This window comes from Delphinus delphis, chromosome 15 (assembly GCF_949987515.2).
Source record: "Delphinus delphis chromosome 15, mDelDel1.2, whole genome shotgun sequence".
NCBI lineage: Eukaryota > Metazoa > Chordata > Mammalia > Artiodactyla > Delphinidae > Delphinus > Delphinus delphis.
Genome location: NC_082697.1, coordinates 37,455,453 through 37,474,001, shown reverse-complemented (window position 1 = coordinate 37,474,001; position 18,549 = coordinate 37,455,453). Strand labels below are relative to the sequence as shown.

Genomic DNA, 18,549 nt, shown 5'->3' with positions numbered 1-18,549 from the left:
AATAAGAAAAAAAGTGTCCTTTGGTCCTGCTGGAAAGGGACAGAAAGCTATCACATCTGCTTTTCCGTGGAAAAGGGCTCGTGAACTTGCACCAACTTCATCCTTGAAGAAAAAGGAAGATATTGAAGAATATTTTACATGTCCCTTCTCTATATTTGGACCTTTCTCTCTTACTTATTGGAAAGAAGAAAGAAATTAGGGAGAAAAGGTGTGGGGGAATGGAACTACCTTTCTTGGGTTCACTACTACAATCTAAACTATCATCATCCCTTACAAGCATGCCCTCTACTTTATTAAGCCCATTATTTTGTGTTATCCGCTATATTATTGGCACCCTACACAATACCTGGCACATCAATAACTATTTTCCTCAACATTTTATAGTGAAAAATTTTAAACATAGAGAAGTTTGAAAGAATTTTACATGAACACCAGTATGCCCACCACCTAGATCCTATCACTAACACTTTACTATTTTGTTTCTGCATATACCTATTGATCCAGCCATCCTTTATCCATCCATCAGTCCCTCTAATTTTTTATGCATTTCCAAGTTGAAAATATCATTTCTCTTCCCTCTGAATACTTCAGCACTCATGTAACTACTAACTCAAGTATTACATTTTTTTCTCTTTTGAACATGCAATGAAATGCACCAATCTTAAGTGTGCTGTTTAATGAATTCTGACAAGTGCAGACACCTGTGTAGCCCAAAGCCTTATCAAGAGACAGAACCTTATCCACCCCCAAGAAGAGGCCTCAAGCCCATCCCAGCTCTTCTCCACCCTCCCATCTCCCCAAGCAATCAGTCTTTCAATATTTTTTTGACCATAGATTAGTTTTGCCTGTTCTAGAACTTCAGAGAAATGGATTCAGACAGGATGTAGTCTTTTGTGTCTGGCCTCTTTCACTCAGCATGATATTTTTGAGATCATCCATGTTGTTGCATGTCACAAAGTTCTCAATAAATATTGATTTGCTGATTTTTATCACAGATTTTATTAACCAGAGATTTAAGTCAACTAAATATATTTAAATACAGTTAGTATAGTTGAATGTCTTTTATTATGCCTTGGTTGGGGGGGTGTTCAGCACTGCTGTGTGTTGATGATTCAGCAAAGGTAGGGCAAGTTTTGTAGAAAAAGAAAAATGAGGCATCATCTTTTTAAAATTAAAGAAGGAAGATACCCAAAGACGCTTACAATTTGAACACATGAGACAGGCTAGACAGGAACTGGCCACCAGCCTCTGCCCTTCTTGCAGGTGTAAGTGTGATGGCTAAACGTAGCAGTTTTCACAGGAACATTTTTCTGGAATGGTCACTTACTATAGGCTACACCCAAAGGCAGGATGCAAAGTGGCCAAGGAGGAGTCTGCACATTTGAGTTTTTTCTGCAGTAGTTCCCCATTCTCCAGGGAGGGAGGCTGAGAACTGGATGGGAGGAAGTAGAGGGTAGAGCGTCCACTTGATGTCTGTTGTGGGAAACGTGACTGGCTTTTTGGGGGAGTACCAACTAGTTGCAAGAGTCTCAACTGAAAATTTTCCAAAGAATCCCCTCTAGCCCACAACTGTCTTCTCCAAAAGTAGGTTCCCAAGCTCAGGAAGGGTGAGGGGCACCATGCTCTTTGGCATGAGAATTTCATGTTTATTAGTGATTTGACATTTCTGTTAGGGTTAATCAGATAGTTTCCATCCCTTAGAAACCTATGTTCTCTTATTATTCAAGGGGGCTAAACTCACCTCTGGCCTGGAGCTGACCTCGGTTTACATGCACACCAGATCCCCACCTGGAGGCATCTGCCATCTCAGGTAGCCCTCTCGAGTTAAGTCAGGTGGCTGGATCTAAACTCTTCAGCTAACGGCCTGGGTCCTTTCTGAGGGGTGTGTGGAAAACAGGCCACAGGGGCACAGAATCAAAACAGGTTCAAATATGGGGAACTCCAAGGAATGCACATTTGAAGACCTTACCAGCCCTTCGTGAATTTTTTTCCCAGTACCAGCATTTTGCTTTTAAACCATTCCTTAGTACCCTAATTAGGGAAAATTTGGGGGTAGAGGTGAGAAGGGGCAGATAGGAGGTAGGGGAGATTGGTTTGTATGGAAACGTTGGTGAGAAAAGTCTAGATGGGATTACATATGACAACTGGATGTCTTGCATTTAGTATAATTGGGAAGAGTGGGGACTGCGGTACATTAAGACAAAACACCCACGTTGCTACTGCTTATGGTTCTGATCTTAGATATGTCCCTTCCAAAATATGGACTAGTTCTCTCATCAATGATCATCAAGATGGGACACATCACCATTAAGAAGGTGCCTTTCTGGGAATTCCCTGGGAGCCCAGCAGTTAGGCCTTTGTGCTTTCACTGCGGTCGCCGGTGTTCAATCCCTGGTCGGGGAACTAAGATCCTGCAAGCCACGTGGAATGGTCAATAAATAAATAAATAACAACGAAGAGAGAAGGTGCCTTTCTTAGGCTGTTAAAATGCCAAAATTCCTAAACCATCCTTGGTGACTTTGAACCAATGTCACGAGGTCAGTTAGCTGCTTTCTTTTATTCCCTAGCATGATGAGATCTAATACTGAAAACATTGTCCATGTTGATCCACCCATTAAATGCAGTAAATAAATAACCACAAATTAGCCACCGTTTTATTTTCTCATAACTCAGTATGTTGGAAAATATTTTCCTTTCACCCTTGCAGCCCATCATGCCCCACAGTTTCGGAGGGTTTGAGCCACGATCCGGCCCCTTTTCCTCAGGACGTACCCAATATAGGGGCCAAAATTTTGTCCACCTTTCAGGGGAAATCAGTCTTTTCCCTAAAGAGATCTCCTCCAACACAGCATTAGGTCCTCCCGCAGAGGGGTTGGCAGAGGCGTCTGCCAGCCCGCAGGTTTCCTTCGACCTTGGTTGTGACCTAGAGTGTCGCTGTTAATTGCGAGGCTCGCCTCAAGGTAGAAAATAGCATCGGTTTCCACTGCCACCCCAGAGAAGCCAAGTTCTGCTGCCGGGCGACGGCGGTGAGACAGTCTTCCAGGCTAGTCTCCGGCCACCCAGAGCTGCTCGGAGGCCGCCTACAGGTGCAATCCCGGCACTGCGGCCTGGGCAGCGGGACGGGGAGGGTGCGAGCCCCAGCCCATCTGCATCGCTGCCTGCCTCTTGCAAAGCCTGCGCAGGGCCCTCCCCCCCGCCCCTCGTGCCAGCCGCCCTCTGCCCCCGGCTTCCCCTCCTCTGCCCCGGCGCGGTTTGGAAAGGAAGCTGGGAGCCCTCCGAGGCTCCGCAGACTCGGGTTTGGAAGAGGGTAGGGCGCGGCCGAGGCTTCCCCTCGAATCTGCGGCCAGCCTGGCTCCGGGAAAGTTTTTCAAAGTTCCCAGCAGCGCCTGCCCAGGTCGCCTCCGCGGGGCGAGCAGACGGCGGCCAGCGCGCCAGCCTCGCCGCCGCCGCCAGCCGCGCGCTCTGGGCGACTCTCTCGCTCGCTAGCTTGCTCGCGGGAAGCCGGCCCGGCTCCCGGCGGGCAGGCCCTCCTCCCGGGGCGAAAGCCGCAGCTGACGCAGGCGGCTCGGAAGGCGGAAGCTGCCCCGCTCCGACTGCTCAGGCAGCGCCGCAGGGCCTACACCTGGGGCCCCGACGGGCGGCCAGAGGCGCCCGGCCCGAGGTGCCCGAGGGGGCGGTCCGCGCGGGGGTCCCCGGGCGTCTAAGTGGCTTAGCGCGTCCCAGAGCAACGGAGACCTTCCGTTCCTCCCCGCGCCCTACCCCCTACCCGCCTCCCGCCTGGCCCAAAGCGCCCGAGGGCGGGGGTCTGCGCTGGGCCCCCAGACGTCTACGCGTCCCTGCGCTTCCCTGAGCCCCCTGCCCCTTCCAAGTTCCTCCCTGTACTCCCCCACCCCATCCAACGGGAGGGAAGGGGCGTGTCGATGGTGGACACGCCCCTCATGAATATTAATAAGCGCGCATGCGCCTGCCAGGCGCGCTGGGTAGAGGTGGCTAGCCCCGGCCGCGGCTCCCAGACGGGCTCTCTGAGTCCCTCTCCGAGAGCCGGGCGGGCACGCGTCATTGTGTTACCTGCGACCGGCCCGCGAGCTGGGTTCGGGTTGTTTTTTTTTTTTCCTCCCCTCCCTCCCTCCTCTCTAAGCAGCTGATCTGAAAGGGAATAAAAGGCTGCGCATAATCATAATAATAAAAGAAGGGGAGCTCGAGAGAAGGAAAGAAAGCCGGGAGGTGGAAGAGGAGGGGGAGCGCCTCAAAGAAGCGATCAGAATAATAAAAGGAGGCCGGGCTCTTTGCCTTCTGGAACGGGCCGCTCTTGAAAGGGCTTTTGAAAAGTGGTGTTGTTTTCCAGTCGTGCATGCTCCAATCGGCGGAGTATATTAGAGCCGGGACGCGGCGGCCGCAGGGCCAGCGGCGACGGCAGCACCGGCGGCAGCACCAGCGGCAGCACCAGCGCGAGCAGCAGCGGCGGCGGCGGCGGCGTCCCGAGTGCCCGCGGCGCGCGGTGCAGCGATGCGGTCCCCACGGACGCGCGGCCGGCCCGGGCGCCCCCTGAGCCTCCTGCTCGCCCTGCTCTGCGCCCTGCGAGCCAAGGTAAGAGCCCGCCGGGCCACTCTCCCGACCCGTCCTCTTCTTTCCCCGGACGCCTGCGGTTGAGCCTCTGGAGCGGGCTCGGTAGCCCTGGGGCGCCGGCTCCCGCCCCGGCCCCTGCGCCCAAGAAGCTGCACTTGGGCTGGGGGAGCCCCCTGGCTCCTAAATGTACACTCCAGGCTGGGCAGAGCGCGCGTTCGCTCCGCTCTTGCTCCCGGGGTGGGGGGGGGGCAGTCGTATCGGTTTGCTCCCACTCTAGCCTCTCAAGCCCGGGAATCACGTTGAGTCCTTGCACCCAGTTTTGTAAAATTATTTTCACTTGGCGCCAAGGGCTCGTCGGGGCGGGCGGGGACGGAGTCGCCACTTCCACCCCCGAAGAAAACAACTTTCCCCTGCGCTGACCTCCCTCCCTCCCTCTCTCGCCGGCAGGTGTGCGGGGCCTCCGGCCAGTTCGAGTTAGAGATCCTTTCCATGCAGAACGTGAACGGGGAGCTGCAAAACGGGAACTGCTGCGGCGGCGCCCGGAACCCGGGGGACCGCAAGTGCTCCCGCGACGAGTGTGACACGTACTTCAAAGTGTGCCTCAAGGAGTACCAGTCGCGCGTCACGGCCGGGGGGCCCTGCAGCTTTGGCTCAGGGTCCACGCCTGTCATTGGGGGCAACACCTTCAACCTCAAGGCCAGTCGTGGCAACGAACGCAACCGCATCGTGCTACCTTTCAGTTTTGCCTGGCCGGTGAGTGACGGCCGGGGGGCGGACGGACAGTGGTTTGCACCCGTGGGCCGAGCTCTGCTTTCTCTTGCGAGAGGAGAGGGATTTAAAGGGCCTTGGCTGGAAGCTCGGCGCTAACCCGGGATGTCTCTGTGGTGGCGGGGTTAGGGAGCCGAGGCTCTGTAGCTAGATCTCGGCAGGCCCCAGCCCCAGTGCTTTTTGCTAAGCGCACGAAAGTGGGACCCCAGAGCGGATGGTGGGGCAAGGCTCCTAGGAAGGCCGGTTGAAACTTACAACGTGAAGGCCCGAGAGTAACCGTCCGAGCCAGGAGGTCATTATAGATGATCTTTGCTCAGCCTTATTAAACCTGATGCGCCGGGGAAGGCGGCTCGGCACAGTTGTGGCCTCCGAACGCCGTCCAAATTGGCACCCTCGCGTTTCCCGTGAGCAGCCGGGAGGGCGGGTGTGTCCTTCCTGGAGGGTGTGGGGAGCCCACTTCCCGCTGCTCCCCGGGAGATTTCGGTGCGTGCGGGGGCGCGCTCTGGGCTGAGTGTAAGGCCGGGGGGCGGCCGCCGCCGGGGGGGCGGCCGGGCTTTCCCCAGAGCTGCGGGCACGGGAGCCACCCGCCCCCTGTCGGCCCCTTCCTGCCCTCGCCCCCGCGCGGCGTAGCCCTTGTGGCCTCACTAACAGCGGTTCCCGGGCTCTGGAACAGCTGTGTTTGCAAACTTCCCCGGGAAGGGCGGGGGTGCGCCCTCGTCCGGTGGGCGCGCGGGCCCCGCGAGCGTCGGGGGGCGTGCCGAGGCCTGGAAGGGGCGGCCCGAGCGAGGCAGCCCCTGCGGGTGCAAGTGCACAGACCCACGACTCTGGAGCCGCTGGAGGCTCGGGCCCCGCTGGCCGATCCTGCAGCGAGGCCCTGGCAACGTCTCGAAATGGGTGGAAGGAAGATGAGTGTGATTGCAGAAGGGGAGGAAAGGGGAAAATGTTGGTGCCCTCTGCCCCGCTCCTGCCGTCCAGGAGGCGTGACTCAGTACCAGGACTGGGGCTTGGCCCGGCCTGTGCTGGGCGGGTGGGTGGTGAGAGGGGGAGGTCGGTGCCCTGGGGAATACTCTTCGCCACGTGCTCTGATGGGGCGCACTCTGCTGCCTCCTATCGCGGGCTAGGGCTGCAATCGCAACTGTGAGAAGGGAGGGGAGAGAGTCAGCCTTGGAGTATGTGAGAAGCTCGGGGTGCCTCTCAAGGCCCACGTTGACTGGGGCTGGCGTTATAAAGTGCCCTCTGCCTGGGTGGGATGAGACATTTATCAGAACATGCCATTAAAAGGGGCTTATAAAAACCTGTGGTTTGTGGAGTTCTCTGAGAATGGAGGACTGAGTCTGTTGTGGGATCTCATTTTTACAAAGAGTGTTTATCTTGTTTGTTAATCCCCTCTAGGGAGAACTTTAAGCTAAAGAGGTTGGCCGCTTTTTAATCTGGCTGGGCCCAAGTTGACTGTGACGACTGACCGCCCTTGCCCTTGTCCGTGTGTTTGGAGGTAGGGGGAAGGGGCCTGCAGGTGGTTACACCCGCCTGGAGGATCAGTCCGGAGCCCCTCGCTTTTCACAAGACCATAAAAGGAATCTTATTACTGATGTGGAAAAGCTGCAGGGCTGGCTGAGGTTCCTCTTGGAGAGGAGGGTCAGAGAAACGGCTGGGATGAACACAGGGAGCCTTGCTCCCCTGGCTGGCTGGGGAAAGTGACCCAGAAGGTGTGTCTGCCTCCTTTTGACACTTGGCAGAGAGCCCGAGATGGGGAAGAGCGGCAGTGGTGTGTGAGGGCAGGGAGACGATTGATTTGCTGGTGCTCGTCTGTGGTTTCAGGCCCCGCGGGTCACCAACCATGAAATAGACTCTCGGCTTTTCTAGAATGGGGGAGACGGCTGGAGCTCACACTGAGAGTGTGGTTCTTTTGAAGCTGGGCCAAATGCCTGCTTCCCTCCTAAACAAGTCCCCACCCCACCGCCCCAAAAAGGCCTGCTGTGCAGCGTAAGCTTGACTTCCCAAGAGAGAGTGGAGGTGGGGTGTGCCGTGTTATTTTCCCCAGCACGGTTGGAGAAACACCACTGTCTGTAACTTTCAAGAATGATTCCAGTGTGAGTGTTAACTGAAGTGAAAGCACTTAGGTAGCTGGATTAGTACCGAAGTAGATCGCACAGCTTCACTCAGTTTGGCAATTAAATATTAGTGAGCGTGTCTATTTAAAGCTGATATCTTAAATAGGTAATAGCTGAACTTGGTATAGAATTCAAGATGGAACAAGGAGGATACAGGGTTTAAAAAAAAAAAATCTAAACTACCTTGGACTTCCTGGCCCCTAAGCTTCTAACCCTTAGGCAGCCACAATTAGTGTCCATGTGGTTCCTCCCAAGTTTGCTGACAGTGGCAGAGAGGTGGTTCAGGGTGCACAAAAGAAGGTCACTTTAGAAGGTGGTGTAATTATGTGTTTTGTCTGGAATTAGGGCCCCAATCAAACAACTGCTTGTGTTCTGAAGAGGAAGAGGAGAAAACGATTTGTTCAGATCTGAAGTGTAATCCACAGGCCAGTGTCCTTGTGAGAAGCTCTGTGGTGTGGGCCTGCCCTCCAGACAGTATCTGATTGTGTCCCACTTGGGGTCCACTGCCCGAGCCGCAGCCTGGTGATGGTTTTCTTTCGTGGCTTCTAATAAGCATAGCAGTGCTGCTCAGAGGGGCTTGACTTGAAGCAACTAGTCTGATTTATGATCCTCCAATCAGGGGACCCAGTGATAAGACCATGCATTATCGGAGGTAATTAGGCTCAACGGGAAATGATTGGGGAATAACCATTTAGAAATCACTGAAATGGTTAAGTTGCACTTCCCAAAATTAGTACTAAATCCCAGGAGTGCCTGATAATTAAAAGTACATTAGTGTAATTACCACTACCCAGTCCCAAAAGCTTTTTAGGAACTCCAGAGCCCCAGTTAGCTGTACTGATGCTTTGCTGGCCCTGGAGTGAAGTGAATCTGGAGAAATTTGGGGGGAAGCAATTCAGGTACCTGGTCTCTTGGCCTCATATTTAAATGCCATTGACATTGACAAAAGGCTTGCTGAGATCAACTTCCATCTTTTAGGAAAACCCAGTGAAGTGTGATTCTTGCATACCAGAGGGATGCCAGCTTTGGCATCACACTTGAGGCCTGAATGACCAACGGCCAGGGGTTTGGGTAAATCGGATGCTATAAGGTTAGTCGCAGACCGTAACTGACATGCCCTTGCCTTTATGCCTTCCTCTGTGCTCTCGGGTCCCTAGGCCTCCGCAGATGGGTAGCCACGTGGAGGGATGGGATTCTCATTTGAACTGGCTCCTCTCTGCAGTCAGACTGTGCCACCCACGTGGTCAGCATGCGTGCATACAAATAGCACACGTGTGTACGTGCTCAGAGCAAGCGACTTTCTGTGTATGGGGAAAACACCCTTTGCCCTAAGATACCTACCTCGAACTAAAGTGATGAAATGATATGTCTGCATTGCAAAACCAGGCTGGAGAGAAAGTTGAGCTATGCCTGCTTTGTACTGAGTGTCTGCAGAATGGCTACTCCCCCCATGGAATCCCTATTCAAGGTACTTGGTTTCTGATCGTTCTTTCCTCTTCCAGGTGTAACCTCTGTGTGTTCTTCCTCCTTGTTGTCTTGTTTCTTAGCAACTTATTCAAACCTCCAGTACTTATAGGAGTTTACAACCCACCAGCTCCACACCCATAATTCTACAGGGACTTCAAGCATTTTTCAAGAATGGTGAAGCTTTTGGCATGGAGGCTGTTTGGGGGAGTTGGATGGTTAAGGAGGAGAGGCAGCAGCCACTTACAAAGCATGTAGCCTCCCAGAAAGCCAGCAATCTGAATGCTGCCTAAAATCTTTACAGCAAATAGTTGTAAGGGACCTTTTGGATGGAAGGTATGTGGAAAGTTTAGCATAGAGGAAAAATGTTATTCATGAAAAAACGAAGCCAAGGCAACAGGGAGTCTTCACGTCCTGATCTGAAAACAGGAATGCAAACAGAGGTCTTGGCCGGATTCATAGCAGCCACTGGCCCATTGTAGGAGGGCCAGAACCTGGTTCCAATGCCAGGCTTTCGAGATTAGTTACAGTGTAAGAATGCGTAATCTCTGGATATGCATACAATCAGCATGGTAATCCATAAAGGCAAATATTCCTGAGAACTCCTCCTTGGTAAGCGTTCAGAGGCATGTTCCTACGCTCTGCCCCTTCAACCCCCAGGGTGAGGTTCCAAGCTGCCCCAGCTTTTAAATACATTTAAAAAAAAAATTAGCCCTAAACAAACCTAACCTAGTTTTCAACTTTAGGAAGATGTTTGTTTTAGTATGCATGGGAAGTGATGATTCTTGTGTTCTCTAGAATGGTAGAGGCGGAGGGGTTGGGTTCTGGGTTCAGAAATATCCTGCCTCTAGCTTGGCATGGGGCGGGGGTGAGTGGCTGTGCTGTGACTTCTTGCTGGTTTCTGATCACCGCGTGCACTACCCTGCCCTGTGGCCCTTGTTTCTGTGGCACCAGTGACATTTGTCTCTGGTGCACTGCGTGTGCTGGGAGGACACAACAGCGTGGCTCGCAGTGGTTAAAAGTGGCACATAAATAGTCAAACATTCAGGGCCCTCCATCAGTTCAGCCCAGTCTTTATGCGCTTCTGGTAAACGAGTAGAAAGGCATCTTGTTCAGGCTTGCTCTGTGTGAACCGGACGGTTGTGCTTGGCTGGTTTCTCGGTATTCTATCTATTAACCTCGCCACCCTTTTGTAACTGGTGCATTTAATTATCAGTGGGATGCTTTTCAAACAGGTAGGGGTAATGATGGGAAAGGGGGTGGGGGGCCTCTCATTGAGAGTCTCAAATCTGGATATGAGCTTCGGGGCCCTGCTTGGTGAGTCTTTGAGGTGGGCTTTCATGAGAAAATCACCCTTTGTAACCAGATCAGACTCTATTGAAATGTCAAGCCCTGCAGACTAAATTGCTTTCTGTGACTGAGGTCTCAGCCGGGATGCCATGGGGTGGCTGTCCTCCCTCCGTGCCTCACCTTGCCCAAACCCTGCCACACATGAATCGTTGGAGCGAGCGTGCATGTACCCACTCATGACATCTCTGGAGCCTTTATTGAATACGTTTGTGCTCGGAATGTTTTATACTCCGGCCACCCAGACGCAGGCAGGACAATAGTGTGGCCGAATTGACTGAAATGAGGATTACGGGGAATAATGCAGCCGCTGCACAAATAATGCAGATACAGGGCCAGCCACAGGAAGCGACAGTTGAGTCAGCAGAGCACAGGGCCCCAGACCGACCTGGGGCCGATGCCTCTGTACAATGGCCCTGTGGGCGCTCCCAGGGCGCGCTCCCTGCCGCCTGCTCTGCAGCCCGGGCTTTTGGATGCCGCACGTGTGCCGTTTGCATGGTGGGCTGTTTGTGTCCATCAGCTTGGCAGGAGGGGAAGCAGCAGCTTCTCAGGGCTCGGTTTGGCTGCCACTGTTGCCAGGAAGAGGAAGCTCTCAGCTGCCAGCACAATTACCTTTGTTTCTCACATCCCCCCTTCTTAATATGGCAATTAAGTGCTTACCACTCCGCCCGGTGCCAAGGTAACCACCATGGGGCTGGATGGGCGCGGAACACAGGCCTCCCGCAGCCCCAATGCCAAGGGCGGGAGGAGGCGCCGGGGGCCCTTCAATGCCAGGACCCTCCTGGAGGTAGAGTTCCATGGGCATCCTCCCCAGAGGTTCTCCTAAAAGCTGACTATTGCTCCTTCCTGCTACACGAGAGGGAGAACCAGCTGCCGTGTTGCCAGGTTTCCCTGGAGCTGGGAAGGACAGAAGCGATTCACACTGTGAAGCCAGACTGAAGATCTGCTGGCTGCCCATCCCTCCTGCTTTACCCCCAGGCCATTTTTCTGGAAAAAATGTAAGGAAAAATAGACGAATGCCAGGTAGCTTTTTATAAGAATCCTGTTCTCCTAGTTTGAAACCAAGAAAAATCCAGGTGTTTGCTGTCTTTTATGTTTTTTGCGGGTTTTCTTTTTTTTTTTGTATGAACTTGTTAATAAGTTGAAACACCTGCCTGTCATCTCGCCTGCACCCCTTCCCAAGCCGTGAGAAGGGCCCTGGGACTTGGCCTCTCTAGGGTTAGGTTTGCAGTGGCCACTTGGGTGTGACGTGATTGTAGTGGATGCCAGTTTGGGGCCTGGTACCTGGCCTTGCTGGCATAAGGTGCACAGGATCTGGATCCCAGAGTCGGGATGTACATTCTGGGATGTACAGAGGTCAAGCGTGGGCCTGGGAAAACTTAAAGTTCCCTAGCAACCAATAATCATTGCCAAATTATCTCGATTGTGTGGGGCTGGAGTGGGAGCTTAAGAGTGCCTCCTAATAGGAGCCTTGGAGAGAATCCTTTTCTCTGAAGGCTGGGTGGGAGGAATCCTTCTGCCCCAGGAGGCGAGTCCTAGAACCACAGTCCCTTCTCTGAAACAAGAGAGAGAGACGGTGGAGGGCTGCTGCTTGAATTTTCTACCAACGCCTCGTTGTCAGTGCTGCAGCCCCCAGCCCCTGCCCCACCTTCACCTCCTAGAAGGCCGTTCATGGGGAAATCATGATGCCAGCTGGTGTCAAGGGCTCTGTACTCCTCTTTCCCCTCAAGGTGGGGCATGTTGGTCAGCGACTTCTGAGGTCTCCCAGTTCTGGAAGGATGAGTCCGGGGGAGAGCCTGGCCTTCTAGATCTTGTGCAAGAACCAAGGATGCCCTCGCCCTTGAGCTTTAAGCAGAGTTACTACTGTCACACCAGCTCGGTCCCGGGATGCCTTCCCTTTCCGTGGGGTTGTGGGCATAGTATGTGTTCAGTGCCTGTACAAGTCTGAACAAACTCCCGGGTACCAGTGCATTTAATCAGAGGATTAATGACAACAATATGTGGAAGTGGAGAACGTGGGTCTCGACGTGACCAGCAAATGAAGGGCTTCATTATCCAGAATCAGACCCACATCTGGCCTCATTTGGACTTGGCTGTCATGTCAAATCAGTAGAGAAACCTCTAATTTCTTGGTGCTCTCAGGGAAGAGCCTGGTAATTTGTAGGAAGTCCTAAGAAACACAGAGGCAGTAAATAAGGTGTAACTTCCACTAATAAAACACCAGTGACGACAGCAATGAATTTGGACCTCTGGCCACTTGCAGGAGAGGGCTGGGTATGTGCCCCGGCTTGCCCAGTTTTGCTTGCTTTTCTGAGCATTTTCCCACAGTTATCAGTGAGCGAAATGGAATCCTCCTCTGCTTTGAGTATGAAACATATTTCGGCTGAATTCCAAGGCGGGGTCTATCACAAGATATTTTTATGTTCAGAGACCTGCTGGGTCGCTGTGTGAGCAGTAAGCTTGCTTTGAGTTATGAATGAAGTTCCTTTTTCTTTTTTTTCTTCCCCCCTCTGTTTTTGCCTTCACCTCGTAGGTGGCACTGTATTATTTGATCAATATACGCTACTATTTCCGACGTACTGGTACCTGCCATTGACAAGGCGGGGATACATAAAAGGGTTCATGTGCCTTTCCTCCCTACTCTCTACCCCTTTGGATACGTTTCCCCAGCACCAAGATAGCAGAAGTTTTCTTGAAACCCTGGTGTTTTGTGAGACCGACCTCATTCTAAATTACAAATGAAGATTTGAGTAAAAGTGGGAATTTGCTAATGGCTTGGATTTGGCAGTGGTGGGGGCCACGGGGAGGAGGTGGAATTCTGAGATAAGCCTGGAAGATAAAAGGTACCTTCAGTAGAATGGCTGGCATCCCGCCAGTGTCCAGGGAATTTGTTTAGTTAGTGGACTCTGATTATTCCTGGAATGTTAGATCTTATTGACAGATAAGTTTATCAATAAATACAACCCATGGGGTGCAGCTCTTTCTTCCTTTTATACTTTGGTCCCTAGAGTCCGCCCCCCCTGCACCCCCAAGTTAGGTTACCGCCTTTGTCTTCAGAGTCTATTTGCACCTACCCACCCCTCCTGCTTCCTGGAGTCACCTGATACTTGTGGGAGCCGAGATGGTCTCACACAGACAGGGCTTTCAAAGGGGTTCTGCAAAGGAAAAGGGGCCTCCCCGGGGACCTCCCCACCAGGGCCCAGAGTGTAACAGCAATCCCCAGCCCTCCTCACTGGGTGAGCGCCTCCACTCCCAGGTACAAACACCTGGCTTGGTTAGCTTAGAATCAATTCTTTGTGTGGTTTTCTCAAGCACGAGGGTTAGAGTCTGGAAAGTTTAGGAAAAGCATACGCAAAGTGTTCACAAGTCTAGGGAGATGGCATTTCTTGGTCGGGACCTTAGGCTGCCTGCATGAGGACCACGGTGGGCCCGGTGTCTTTTGCCACCCTGGGGTGGGTGCTAGGGGGAGGGGTGGGGAGCCGGTCTGGACCTAAACACCCAAGACCTCACTTGGACAGCAAATACAGTTTCCATTTTGGCTGCATGGTTTTGTTTGGCAGAGAGGCCGAGAAGGCCTGACCTTTGCGAGCTGACCCCCGTTTCTGAATACTGAGCTGTTGTTTATCTGTGTTACAGAGGTCCTACACTTTGCTTGTGGAGGCGTGGGATTCCAGCAATGACACTGTCCGTAAGTATCACAGCCATGGGCTGAGCGCGTGAGTCTGGAAGCACAGAGCTTGGCACCCGGTGCATGTCAGAGCTGGACAGAGCTGTCCCCAGGCTGCTTCAGAGCTCTTCTGCCACTGCCCCTGCCTCTCCGCGCCGCCCCCCCCCCCTGCCGTGGAGTCTTTTTCCATCAATTCCCCTAGAATTTTCGCTTGGAACATTAAGTGGCCAGGACAGATCGCCAGTTAACTCAGTCCCTGAATACGGCCCCTAGATTATCTTTGGGATAGAGATCTTAATGGTTTTACAACTCTAAAACCTTGTAGACTTGCGAAAGGATCAAAGTAGTGACTTTTTAAAAGTCCATTTAAAGTTTAAGTGAGCATTTAATCTCTCATCGGAAAGATAAAGCCTGAAGAGGTGGCTTTGGGCTCTAAAGACCGACCTTGAATTTCACTTGTTGGGCAGGTGAGCCCCCAGCCGGTCAGGGTTTCCCACACTGTGCATGACAGGTGTTCCAGTGCCTCACGGCCATCACACTGGCCTTGTCCCCTTCTGAAAGGTGGCTCTGTTCTCAGCGCAGGCTGCTTTTCAGGGCTGCTGGGAGTGGGTGGGTGCTGGGGTCGGGGGAAGCCCTAGAGGATGCCAGTAGAAACGGCAGCATCTGTCTGGCTTAGAACGGAGTCTTTGCTCTTGGATTGTAGCTTCAAAATACGTTTCCCCTCCCTCGCTGAGACTGCCAGCCAGTTCCCTTTTTGCCAGCAGGATCTGGGTGGTTGTCATGGGAAAACTTGATTCACGCTGAAACCTGAGTCTGCGCAAGAGGAGGGGTTGACTGGCCTGGTGTCTCTGTGTGCCCCCCGATCCCATCCCTCTGCGTGTCTCATCCTCTCTGACCCTTGGTGTGTTTGCTGCTAAGAACATTTCCCCCTCTTCTCGCCTGCTTTTTTCTTCCTGACTCTGGGACTGGTGAATAACCAGAGAGGGCACAGTGAGGGCTTAGAATCCAAGCCACTGCCCACCTGTCTCGCTGGCCCACCTTGAGCCGCTCGATCACTGCTGAGCCCCGGTTGCCAGAAGCTTCAGGCCGTTTGGGTCACTCCTTGTGCTTTGGCATCTGAAGTCCAGATCCGTGGACCTTCCTCCCCGAGTGATACCCCCGTCCTGCTGTTGGTGGAGGGAGGGGAGGCAGTGACCTGCCTGGGCTGTGTCTGATGCCAGTCCGGGTCCTGGGCACCTGTTTGTTCTCTGTTCCCTCCCCTGCCACACGCGTTGTGGGCTGGGTGAGCGTTATGTCGCTGACCTGCTTACAATGGTAACTGTACATTGGGAAGATGGGGGAGGGGGAGGGGGATACAGGCTCTTCAGATGTCCTGGTGCAGATGTTAATACAGGCTGGCCGGTGGCGTGAGCATCCTTGAGGTTGACCCTGGCTCCTGGTAAGAGCTGGGTTAGGACACCTGGCAGGGTGTACAAGGGGCCCCTAGTGTTTGCAGGGCCCTTCCTGGGCCTTCCACCAGCCCACGGGTCAGGTAGCTGTTCCTCCAGAAGCTGGTGCCCCTCCAGAGCTGCCCACGGTTGTCTGCCCCATTTTGGGGCTCTGGAGCCTCTCCTCTCTTGCTAAGAGGTAAAATCACTGCAAGGACACAGGAAGACGTGGAGTAGAGATAAAGGGCGTTCAGGCCTCTACTCTTGAAGGAGAGGGGTTGCCTCAAAGTCACGGAATGCCCACTGCGGGGCATTGAGCCTCACTTTTTTTTTTTTTTTTGCGGTACGTGGGCCTCTCACTGTTGTGGCCTCTCCCGCTGCGGAGCACAGGCTCCGGACGCGCAGGCTCAGCGGCCATGGCTCACGGGCCCAGCCGCTCTGCGGCATGTGGGATCTTCCCGGACCGGGGCACGAACCCGTGTCCCCTGCATCGGCAGGCGGACTCTCAACCACTGCGCCACCAGGGAAGCCCGAGCCTCACTTTTGTGACCCTGGTGAGGAGGGATGGGGGTTTGCTGGGAGTGGCTTATCCACGTGCTTGTGCAGCCTCCCTTTTGTGATGCTTCCAAGGTATCTCGGATTCTAGCATATTCAGAACCAAATGTGTCATCTTCCCTCCCCAGAAGCAGAGCCCGCCTAGGGCCCTTTACGGACGACTGGCACCAGCATTTGAACGCCCATTACCATAAGCCAGAAATCTGGACAGCACCTCCTGTGTACCACCCTCTCTTAGCATCAGTATCTAACCCACCTCCAAGTTCTGAAAATCTTATGTCCAGTGCTCCACACCCAATCCTGACAGGGTTTGCCTCCCTCCACCTCCCCTGCTGCTACCCTGGTCCATGTCACCATCTGCTTACGCCTGAATTCTTACAGTAGCGGCTGAATTAATGCACCCCTATCTACTCTGGTCCACCTCCAGCGCTTTCTCCATTCTCCTGCCATCTTGATCTTTTCAGAGCATAACATTGGAGTGTCACCTTTACTGAGAGCCACTTGGTAACTTCCTGTTGCCCTCGGGACAGATCTTTGTGTGGCCCCAAAGCCCCTTGCATGGCCCAGTCTTGTCTCCCTGCCAGCTCCATCTCACATGCCACGTTGTCATCTGTCATACCTGTATTCTCTCAAACCCCACCAGTCAACTTTCTGTCCTCAAATGCATCACATTCTCTCCTGCCTCAGGGCCTTTGCACGTGCTGTTCACACTGCCTGGAATGTTTTGCTTTTACTCCCTTCACCCTCTGTCCCTCCCAAGGCACTGTCCTCCGTGAGGGCAGACGCTGAGGTTGTGTAGCAACCCAACTGGGGTTGGCTGCTCTTTGGGGACCAAACAAGGCTTCAGATTAGAGGCAGAGCCCTGAGCTTGGGAACAGAGAATTCCTTCTCACGTCCGCTCTGCAATGAACCCTTGGGAGCAGAGCCTGGCCCAAGTGAAACCCAGGTGATGTACACATGTTAGAAAGTATTTCTGAGGCCAGCCCTCCAAGGTCGTTGCTATTGCATTTCAGCACTGCACTATATAAGGGTGCAGATCTTACTCTCTCCCCCAGAGCAAATGATTTCAGTTTCTCGTTCTGATCAATAGATATGTAAACACAGGTTGGCATACTTAGGACCAGGTTTCCCTTATACTGTAGCCTTCTTGGTTAAGCCTTCTTGGTTAAGGTTTGTGGTTGGCGTGGTTGCAGGATTCTGCTCAGACTCGCCTCATCCCCTCCTCCTTGGCCTGCAAGGCTGTTGTGGGTTCTTCGTGCTCCATCTTCATGCAGTTCAAGGTTGTAGGAAGGCCTGGTAGTATCCCCTTCCAATCTTAAAGCTGGGCTATCAACTGAACTACCCCAAAAACACTGGTAATGCCCTGAGCTGATAGGAAGTGTGATTCAGGCAACAGCAGCTTAGAAGAAGCATCTCTGTAATCCAGATGCCAGAAAGTGTGTCACAGACACATTCAACTCCCTCTGGGCCCTTAGGAAAAATCTGTCACGCAGGTGTGAAGTTAGTTATACAGACCTGTTAGCCCCATTGAGGATTCTGAAATGATGTCTTCACAGCATTTCTCGGAAATAGAGAGCATACCAAACCACTGACTGACATGTCAACCTGTGCCTTTAGGATAACCCCGGACTCTTGTCTGAATTGCTTGTTGTTGCAGCCTGCCTGAGAAGGCTAGTGTGTTTAAGTAATCCCTTTATTAAGATCTCATCATCACATGGTAATAGCTCACTACACTTTTTCATTGAACCAGCAGAGGAAGCACACTGTTAATGCAGGGACATTTTTGTCATTCTTTGGCCCGTGTTTATTTGCAAAACTCAGGTTAGGAAAGCGTCCTCTGCAAGCGCTTCATGCCTGCCGGGGTGTAGGTCTGCAGGTATGCAGGCTTGTTCAAGGCCCGTCTTGCCCACAGGTAAAGAGCCCAGAGGGTGAGGGCTGGGGCGCTGTTGGAAGTGGAGTGTGGCCGAAGCTGCCCAGGAGTGCCCGTCTCCTGGTCGCCTGTGGGGTTTGCCTAGCCTTGCAGATGAGCACAGGCCTAGAAAAACGGGTGTATGTGGATAAGAATCACAAAGACACTGCAAGCAGGTCCTAACGGTCTCTCCAAGGTGGCCTTGAATTTGACAAGGCGTCAAGGGTTGGTGCTGGCAGGTTTAAGAAAACAAACACAGGACCAGGGTGGGTGCTGACTCGGGGCCTTGCTTCCTTTTCACGCCCCTCCCCTGAACTCCTGGCACCTGGAGTTTGGAGCTATTTTTGTACCTGTCTCTTCTCATACTAAGTGATAGGTGACCCCAGGGCAGGGACCACTTCTTCCTCCTGGACCTGTCTGGGCCCCAGGCGTGTCTCTTTTCCTCAGTAGGCGCTCTTCAAGGAGCCTGACCCTCAGTCTACCTGTCTGTAAACTGGGATGAATGCTTTTCCCATCTGCCTTCTGGGCAAAGGTGAAAGGTGAAATGCATCAAGTTCATGGTATTGTTACTTAAATGCCAGCTTAAGAGGTGACAAAGTTTATAATTAAAAAAAAATTACTCTTTGGCTTCCAGTGAAGAGTTTGGAAATAGACACAGCCTTTCTAAAGCAAGACACAAAACTCTAAAGCCAGAAAATAAAGATTGCTAACCTTTACCTGGAATAATGAAATTTC

The 18,549-nt window shown here is 52.8% G+C and overlaps 1 protein-coding gene across 1 annotated transcript in view; it reads left to right on the top strand.

The window, feature by feature from the left end:
- Positions 1–4,036: 4,036 nt before the first annotated feature.
- JAG1 (jagged canonical Notch ligand 1) overlaps positions 4,037–18,549 on the top strand; it is a 35,585-nt gene continuing 21,072 nt past the window's right edge. Inside the window, exons 1-3 of the mRNA XM_060031237.1 lie at positions 4,037–4,587; positions 5,014–5,319; positions 13,893–13,944. Coding sequence (XP_059887220.1) covers positions 4,507–4,587; positions 5,014–5,319; positions 13,893–13,944 — 439 coding nt within the window. The 5' untranslated portion in view covers positions 4,037–4,506. The remainder of the gene's footprint in view (positions 4,588–5,013; positions 5,320–13,892; positions 13,945–18,549) is intronic.